The sequence below is a fragment of the Dermacentor silvarum genome, chromosome 1 (assembly GCF_013339745.2).
Source record: "Dermacentor silvarum isolate Dsil-2018 chromosome 1, BIME_Dsil_1.4, whole genome shotgun sequence".
Classification (NCBI taxonomy): Eukaryota; Metazoa; Arthropoda; class Arachnida; order Ixodida; family Ixodidae; genus Dermacentor; species Dermacentor silvarum.
The window spans coordinates 139,336,690-139,346,473 of record NC_051154.1 but is presented as its reverse complement, the minus strand read 5'-3'; the positions used below and the strand labels follow the sequence as shown (position 1 = coordinate 139,346,473).

Sequence of the window (9,784 nt, the reverse complement as noted above, 5' to 3'; positions counted from 1 at the left end):
TTAGTTCAGTTCAACGCAAAACAGAGACTTTCTCTATTTCTCCCTCCATTGACCTCGCGGGAAATAATCCGGTCGGCGACATTGCGAGTCACTACAGATCGCGTTCTTTTCTTTTATGAGAAAAGTCATATCATAGTTCGCGATGGCGTTACGAATGCTTTCTGCATCAAATGTGCCATCAGTGTATACTGTTGTCGAGTCAGTTAAAAAAAGATGCGCATTGGCTCCCGGTCACCGATTAAAGGTTCGAGATAAGTGTATGTGGAAACCTTCTGCGCTGGCATTCGAGCATGTCTGTCATTCTCCTGGGTCAGAGACAACACACTCACTTTTGTGTGTCAGATGACACAAAAGATATTTCATTGGGTCGGACGGTTAACTCCATCGATGGCAGGCATGCATGCGTGCTTGATAACTGCCCTTTGAAATACACACTGGTCAAACGGAAACCCCAGTTTAGCCTCACTAATCACGAACGCCTCAATTTTTTTAATATCTTGATGTGCTTATACCACAATAGCCAAATTATCCCCCATATTAGCGTCCCTTTCGGCCTTTCTCATTGGCCCTGAAGTATTTCCAGCATTCGATAGTTTAGCAGAGTTGCTATGAACAAATCAAGCACTCATAGAACTGGCAACACGACAGATATTGTGCAGACCATTCACGTTTTTTTTTTTTTTTTTCATGATGTAACATCTTTTAGCCCAGTACATTTCAATGCATGTGTGCTTGTAGACGAAAACGTGCGCACATTATATCGATAACTGGCGTTCCAAGAAGCTCCACAGCATTATTATCCATGATTCTTATTTCTGAAACAATCAAACAAAGAAAAAGAAGAAAAGGCGATTATCCTAAAGGATGAGTGAGCCGGCAGAAATTTTGTTTCAAACCATAGCAATAATTTTTCTTCATGCCTTGTATTCACGTGTATTGACTGTATACATCGCCCCTGAAAAACCACCACTGACGACTCCCATTTATTAATTTGTTTTCTAATCGGCCACACCGAACCCACATGCCAGAGCTGCTTGTCTCATGGTCTAATCTCCGGCAGGCTCTTCCCCGACTTTCTCTGATAATAATAGCCTTCCACTCGGAGCTCATGCGACAAAAACAGCAGAAAGCCAGCGATGTCAGTCCATGGTCTCCCAGGCTCAACGTGACAGGAGAAATAATTAAGGAGAAAAAGCTACGGCGTTTTTCGTAGCATTTGCAGTTGCGGGCATACGCCGAATTAAAAAAAAAAAAAACACAAGACAATACAGAACACTCCCGCCTCCTTACAAGTCAGCTTATGGTTTGCCGATAGCGGCGCGGCCCGTGCGTATGTGCCGTCAATGGGGAAATAGCGAGCAAAATTTACTACGGCCTGTGTTGTCCGTTGTCTTCGACTCCAAGAGCCAAGGTGGGAAGATGAGAGGCGGCCCCGCTCTACTGCTACGGCTGCCGCCGGCCGGAGCAGACGCGGGCGAGCGCTGGGAGAGGGGAAGTGTGGGAAGAGAATCGAGCACGGCGCATCACGGCCACGATGTGCGCAGATAAGGGTAAATTATAGAAACACGGGCGCGCTCCCTCGGATCCTTTCCGTTTGCGCGCTGGCCTAGCAATGGAGCCGTGGAAAGAAAAGCAAAGTAGCGACGGCGGCGGCTATCTCTTTCCCCGCCACGTTCGGGATGCAGGAAGGGGCGAAGCTTCCGCGTGAGAAAATAAATCGAAAGTGATGGGGCGGCCTTGGGAGAACGGCCCTCCCCCCTTCTTCTAGGTCAGCCTCGGCTGTTCCTCGTCGCTGCACCCTCTCCCGACTGAACTTGGTATAAAAGCGACGGCCGGCCCGGTCATGGTCACCGTCTTTCGTCCAAAGAGATCCACACAAGCACACCATGAACTCGCACGTGAGTAGCGCATCTCGTCTGTGGCCGATGCACGGTCCTCGCGATATATCTCTCAGGGCAGCAGTGTAAGGAACTCCGCCAGCGGATGTAGTCTCCGGCCCCGGAGCTTGACCACTCCGCGTCGGAGACTGCACGCCGGCTCGGCCCCGCGAATATTGTCGACTCCTATAGTTGAGCAGTGCATGCGGGCACATGGTTAGCCAGCGCCCCAGCTAGCTGGTGTCTGGCTCCACACTCGTGTAGCCACGGTGGATCGGAAGATACCTGGTAACTCAGGCGTGCGTTATGGTTAGCGTAGTTCTCCACTGAGTCGATCTTCTCGTCGGCAACGGATATATTTCGCTGTCTCATTTGTATGGAAACTCAGAACATTCACTAGCACCGTATCTGACAGCCGCGTGCGGGAGCACAACAGGACGCAACTTTTGAATTTCAAGGTTCTATGGTCCACGATGCCGATTCAGCGGAATTTTATTATTCCACTTAGGCAAGATGATAAACAGAATGCATATCGTACTTCCTTGTTAACGTCTTAAGGAAGCTCCGTAACGCGAGCGGCACATAACATCTGCCAATTGCGAAAAGGATGAGATGGAGAGCTACTGGACAAAGTCATGCGTGACGCGCAACAAAGCAACCAGCGCCATTCCTGTCCTGTCGTCTTTTCTCTGTTCTTCCATGGCGTTTCTTTTTCCCCTGAAGTGCTGGAAATGTCTCGTATTTATAAGTAACGTGCTTCTTTTTTTTTTTTTTTCGAGGCCGAGCAGATGTCGTGCTCGTTGCACCTTTGTATTTGAGACATCTTCTTTCTCCAGGCTCTATGAAAGTAGTATCAATGTAGAGTGACCTAACGTGAGCATTTTATGCGCGACGTGAGCTTATCCTGTCCCCAAGCGCCATAGCTAGAGCGATCGTTCCTGTCCTCCAAGGATACAAGACAAGCACTCCATTTCTTTGAAGCAGGTTTTTTCGTAAGAAATGAGTATATATATACAGTGAGGGATCATTCCGGCCTTCCTGCTTTTGAATTTTCGTTAACTATATTTAATAGCACTTCGCATCAGTTAATTTTGAAATAGTACAGTAAATTAGCCAAAAAGGAAACAATATAAGAATACAATTGGGAATGAAACATTAGTTAAAGCTGGTAACTATAAGCGCCTGTTTATATCATTAGTAAGAATAAACGTAAGAAGCGTCAGGGTCATGTATCAGCATCTCATAAAAGCACTCGTAACAGCATAACTCGAAGGTTTAGGGCAAAGCAGAAAATTGGCACCACCAGGCCAAGATACGTAATGCCTAGCAACAGGCTGAATTGCGCGCAGGACGTTGTAGAAAGTGGCGTAAACAGAACTAAAAAGTTATATTGATGTCCTGAAGGTACACCAAAAAGAAATATTCAAAATAAGAGTATAAGCAAGTAACGCTTCAACATTAGTAAAACGACCACTCTCACCATGAGAGGCGCCACCCTGAATTTGCTGTACCAGCTCGCCCCGTAACGTCATACGCTTTGACAGCGCCCACTCGGGTCTAGCTTAGTGCTCATTGCTAAGGAACAACCACATTGCATTTGAGAGGAATCACAGACACAACGCGGATAGTTTAGAGAATTTTTCGAGCGTCAGGAAGGCCCCAATAAAAAAAATTGCGCTGCAATCACTGGCGTCAATCACTGGCGTCACACCGACGCAGCGGCGCTGAAGTACTGGCACACTCTTCTTTTTTAGAGAAAGTTTGGCTATATTTTTTCATTAAAAATCAGCATTCCCACAGAAAGTTAATGAAAATGCAGTTTTGAAAGAATACTTACCAAGTTTAAACTGCGTAAGTGGTGCTTTTGAGTGTCCCTATAAGACTTCTGCGACTTTCTGATCAATGTTGGCTGTTGCCAATTCAAGGGTACTATAAAGCTCAAAAAGTTCGAAGCTCGTGCGCATGTGTCGACACCTCGGTCTGAACAGACGACGTCTGTATCGAGATGATAACTGTTTATGCAATCAGAATGGTGAATCATGCAACCTTCGTGACCGTTACTAAAATACAGCCTGCCTAAAACATAGCATGTTCATTTAAATAAAATGAGAAAATGGGCTAAGTGAGCAAATTTGCAGCTGTTTGAGGCGCACACGCTTTGAAGGCACATGCAGGAATACCTTATCAGCTGTTGCCAAACGTTGGCCCCAGGACAGCACGTCGGGGCGCGGAGGCTGTCACGGCATCTTTTCGATCAAAATATATATGGCCCATGTTGCCCGGCTGCTGCCATGACTGCTCGCAGTCACGATGTGTTACCAGGCGTTCGCGTCATTTGGAAGAGAAGAAAGACATGAGTTAATATGGGACCAGGCGAGAAATTTACCGCCTAAAGCTGCATGGTAGTCTGTATGGAAGACGTCCCAAGGAGGGTGCCCGTTTAATTTCGGCCACCTCGGCTCTAGCGTTTACAAGAGACTCATTACTCAGGATTCCTTGCGTTCAGTCCCCAACGAGGCCGACATTGAACTCGCATCATCGTGCACCACCCCACAACTGTGTCATAGCAGTGGGTTTATACTCGCACAGCATGCAAGTACTTGTAGTGATCATCTGCACTGGGCGCGTCGTCCCTCGGTGACCTCAGCGCACACTTTAGAGGCAAGCCAGCCGCCGCCTTTTAATACACCCAGACAGACGGTAGACTGTGGCATCGGGCGCATACATGCCACTGAACGCAAAATTTTCGGAGCACCGAATCCACTAAGAAGCAAAAGTTCGCTACGACTGACACGTCGCGCAGAAGGACTACTACACTGCGCCCCTAAATTTCTGGCTGAGTGGCAAAGTACGAGAATATTTATATTCTTGGCAGATTCTGCGCTTAAAAAATTATTGCGCCTGGGTATAGGGTAACGCTGTTCTTTGCAAACAGGAAGCGCAAATTGTCTGCTTTTGGATATGCGTGATGAACTGTTGCTGAACGCTGCTCTTCTTTCCCCTGGTGCAGCTGATCGTGTTGGCGGCACTGCTGGCGTGTGCTCTGGCCGGTTTGCACCACCATGGCGGCGGCCACTACCACCACTTCCACCACTACGGCCACGGTGGTTACGGCCACGAGGGCTTCGACTATGGCCCCAAGCTTGTGGACGTGCGCTACGTGAAGGCACCCGTCACCCGCATCAAGTACGTGCAGAAGCCGGTGTTCGGCATCATCAAGGTGCCCGTGGCCAAGATCTCGACGGTCATCAAGCCCGTTGTCCACGTGGACCACGTGCCCGGCTGGTAGGACTCCTCCCCAGCCACTGGTCACCTGCTCTCGACGCGGACAATCCTTCCCTTCCGGACGCTACTCCACCTAACACCACGTGGTCACTCTCTCACCGTTCCTGCTCTCTCTCCCCCCACTCAACTTGTACATACGTGTAAATGCATCCGTTTTTTATTTATTGTGTACAACTGCATTCATTCTGTGAATGGAATAAAAGCACATTTTTTACCACACTAAAATAGGAAAGGGGTAATATTTTTGTTCTCCTGGGAGTGGGACTTGGCACCGTCATGAAGAAACTGTTTCAGGGCGTAGCAGGAGCCGCAAGTGACACACGAGAAGTTGCCGACTATACATTCGGGCTTATTCGTGCGCCCGTTCAGCAGAAACGCAGAACATGTCAAACGAGAAGCTTGCGCACTGCGCGAAGCTTGGTAAGTTTCACTGTCATATATTTCCCGATCATGCTTGTTTATACAGCTGGACATTCTTTCTTTAGCTGGCGGACTCGTTCTTTAGTATTTACAGCATCATCAGTAGCGCAACCGTAACACAAGAAAACAGTGGCACAAATGAACATGGCGTATTAGAGTAGCAAATTCGCGCTTTTGCGTATACTTTCATTACAAAAAAAAAAAAAAAACCTCTCTGGGTGTGTTCCATTTCTAGCCAGCATTAAAGCCAGTCTTCTTTGAGGGCTAAGACGACAGCTGCGAGGCCTAGTATTGAAATTAAATTGGAACGCGTCTCCATGGCTTGACGCCCACTCGTGCCCCAGAAAAGAAAAAAAAAAGAAAGGTATGGAAAAGAAAAGAAAAGAAAAGGTAAGAGAAGGAAAAGGCCAAGAAAACAAATATTAACGCTATCTTTTAGCGCTTTGCATGTGAGAGCTTGTGAAAAACGCACCGTGCATGACTTACTTTTCAGTGGTATGCCTGTCTAACGTTTAATTGGGCGCAGGCGAACTTTCCGCCAAGCTTCCAGTAGTACACTTGTTTTTGATACCTGGTGTTGCTAGTTGTACTGCGAAGTGTTTCAGACCTTATCAAGGTTGACTGCCGGCAACTTTTGCAAGGCTAGGTCCGCCTGTGGCAAGTATCACCCCTCCTCCTCCTCTCCATGCAGGCTGCTCAGGTGCCATCTTGTTTGGACAGTAATGTAACCTGCATCGGTCCTTGACTGCGATGTTGTCTTCGCGAAGCTGTCTTCTTTGTCGGCTTCGTCAGAACTGCAACGAGACTTTTCTGTATACTTAAATGCCTACGGCAAATACTGCAACACAGCCTATACAGGTAGTCGCTAGTATCGACAGGGCTGTCAACACAGCTCTCGTTGCTTATGCGTTTTCAAAAAAATGCTAGCTCTCCCGTAATCGAGAGTAGATGTAATCACAAAATGGCTACCGGTAAACCAGATTGGTGCTGCGACGCAGACCTGAAAGCTTTCTGAGCCGAAATGAACCTGTTTGAACTGAACCTCGTTGCAAGTCTCGTCTCGGTCAAACAACCATCTGCGGCGCGCCGGACGCTGCCGGCCTGGTCACGCAGCGTGGCGCCATCTCTCGAAGGAGGCGGCGCGAAACCCGCGCCGCGGAACTCACGGACTGCTGGCGTTGAAAAGAGCACAGGCAACCCTGGCTGTCTCAGCGCCGAAAGATGACAATCAAACACTGTATCTGCCTTTTGAACATCACTATTGGAAATGACCAATTAAACTTCAGCATACTTGAAGTTAAAGCTTGAGTGATATTTGAACAAACATTAGGAAGAAATCGGAAGCAACATTTTTTTGTAACTTGTTTGGACAGGAACTAGCGTATGTAATGCGGTCCTATACAAATGGTTGGGGGCCAGTGACCGCATTTTCTTAAGTTTTGACTGGTTGCCCGGATGTTCTCATTTCATTCTCATCTTGAATTCCCGGATAACAGCTCTGGGTTTCGGCTCAAGGCCTCTTGAAGGTCGCCGACAACGGGAGCTAAAACCATTTCATGCTTTAAAAATTGGGGCAGCTTCACACTAGTGGTGTGAAGTCCGAGCAAACAGCGAAGCTGGTGGCCCTTCCCTAGCTTTATCTCGGTTCGGTCAAGATTTTGCGAGGTCATGCTTCGAGACTCGGCCACGTTTTGCGCAAGATAACCCCGGAATCATTGACAGCCAAGGAGCAACGAACACTCGGTCATTATAGTATCTTGACGCTTCTGGACGCTCAAACGCTTTTCCTCGGTTTCGCGGGCTCGTAACTCCGGATCTTCTGCGAATCGCCGACGTTTCGCCGCCGCTTCGGCGGCGCGATACTCGGGATCGGACCGAAGTCGTCTCACTCGCTCTCGAGTTGCGGCGAGGTGGCTTTCGCGCCGCACTTCCTCTTCTTCGGCCGCGCCGAGCACACCGCATCTTCGTGGCGATGTGCTCGGCGCGGAGACGGCGGGGCTTTTGTGTCGCCGCGGCGGCGAAGTGAAGCTATATATACCGTGGGTCGGCGCAGTGACGTCACGGCTTAGCTCCGCCTCTGCGCAGCCGCTGCAAACACTCTGCTCGGTGCGGTGACATCAGTGACATCGTGGCTCGGCAAAGCTAAGGCGAAGCGATGCGGCGCGCGCGATGACGTCACGGCTCACGCAGCTGTGGCGAGGCTCGGTGCGGTCGGCGCAGCTGGGGCGAAGCGTTGCTAGGCGACGCATGGTGACGCCATCGCCAGGCGTAGGTTTTGCGGCGTACACTCGACGGACAATCCTCGAGCTTAAACACCTCGCTAGTTCACAGGGGTATGTGCTATTTCGCTTGGTCCCTTTCTGCACTACCGCCACGATCGGCCCACATTTTCTGTCAGCACAAAACGGACTTACGAAAAGCTTAACAGATCCGCTGTAAAAGGCGATGGATCGAGTGTACGTTTACGATTCGATGACGAAGCCTATGGACAAGCTTCGCTGCATCTTTGTAAACAGAGAGGAGGCTGCGAAGCATAGTGTGTCGAAACTAGTGCGTACAAGATGCCCGAAAAAAAGAGAGAACGTGAAAGCGAGAACACGCTTCGGTTCTTCTCCATCTACTGCTATAGGTTGCTATTCACTGGCAGAAAACTTGCCCTCATGAGCTTTTTCGACCATATATATTGTCACGTTGTAGTGACGGTGAAGAACCACAGTGGCACTACGTAAGTCACGATACTAACTGTTTATTGGCCGAACATGTGCCAAGCAATACAAGTAACACTCAGCGCAATGATAGCGGCTAGCACACTCGATCGTCGAAAATCTAATCTGTGGGTCAAGCGCGTTGGCTTTTATACATGACTCGCCGAAGGTTCCAGCGTAATCGCTGGAGCTCGCATACCTTCAAGAAAGTACAAGACTATTCGCATCGCGCACACAATCTGCTTTCACAAGGTTCGGCGAGAACATAGACAACATATAGAATCAACCAAAACAATCATGTTCCAAATCATGCAGGCGTGTCTCTGGCGCTGGGCGATAACTGTAAGTTGTGAGCTGCTTACATATATAATGAACATATAAAGCCAACAGACAATTACGCAAGCGTAGGGCGGAGGTTGTGGGTTCGGCTCCCACTGGCGTCAAGTTATTTCGTCCACTTTCATATCCCTTGTCTTTATTATTTTGTACATTTCAATTTCAACCACAGCTAACACAACTAATTTGCCCGATGCTTCTCTTGACTTCTTTATCCGTTGGCTTTATGTAGTCCTGACAAACAACAACGAGCCCCTCGGTTTTCTTCTCTCGTTCATGTATATGAACGAGAGAAGTGGAGTCCATACAACACGGCCATGCAAGAAACGACGCACATGGCGCCGTTCAACCTGGTCTACGGAAGGAAACCGGCAACGACGCTTGACGCCATGCAACCGGATGTCTCCAACGAAGAAAATCTCGACGTTGCCACCTATTTGCAGCGTGCCGAAGAAGGTCGACAGCTCGCCCGCCTGCGCATCAAGAACCAGCAGAGAACCGACAGCCGACACTACTTGTAGTGCACGTTAAAGAACCCCAGGTGGTCAAAATTAATCCGGAGCCCTCCACTACGGCGTGCCTCATAATCAGAACTGGTTTTGGCACGTAAAACCCCAGGAAGAAGAAGAAGACAGCCGACACTACAATCTTCGACGACGCTACGTCGAGTACCAGCCCGGAGACCGTGTTTGGGTCTGGACTCCGATACGCCGACGAGGACTTAGCGAGAAACTCTTACGTCGCTATTTCGGACCATATAAGATCATCCGACGTATTGGCGCACTGGACTATGAGGTCGTGCCGGACGGTATTTCGCAATCACAGCGGCGCCGCGCCCGACCTGAAGTCATCCACGTGGTGCGTCTTAAGCCTTTCTACGCCCGCTGAGGAACTTAGGTCCTTTGTTGCTTTGTTATTTTTGTCCCTTTCTGCACGCGTGGTTTTGTTTTCGCTTTCGTGTTTGTAGCATCGGGACGGGAGGGTATTGACACGTATACATGTTTATCTTTCACCGGTGGCCGCTTTCCACCGGCTAACAAATGTTAAACGTTATCGCTCAGCGCAGGACGCGCCTGTATCGGAAGTTTCTAGAACGTTAATCGATGCTTCTTTTCGTTGCCTGTTTTCACCGACGCTTATGTTATCTGATTGTGTGACCGA

At 48.9% G+C, this 9,784-nt stretch overlaps 1 protein-coding gene across 1 annotated transcript; it reads left to right on the top strand.

Annotated features, from left to right (window-relative positions):
* Positions 1 to 1,462: 1,462 nt before the first annotated feature.
* On the top strand, positions 1,463 to 5,360 carry LOC119462384 (uncharacterized). Its single transcript, XM_049660935.1, has 2 exons — positions 1,463 to 1,898; positions 4,888 to 5,360. Exons 1-2 carry the CDS (start codon positions 1,887 to 1,889, stop codon positions 5,164 to 5,166), a joined length of 291 nt encoding a protein of 96 aa, XP_049516892.1. The 5' UTR covers positions 1,463 to 1,886; the 3' UTR covers positions 5,167 to 5,360.
* Positions 5,361 to 9,784: the final 4,424 nt, after the last annotated feature.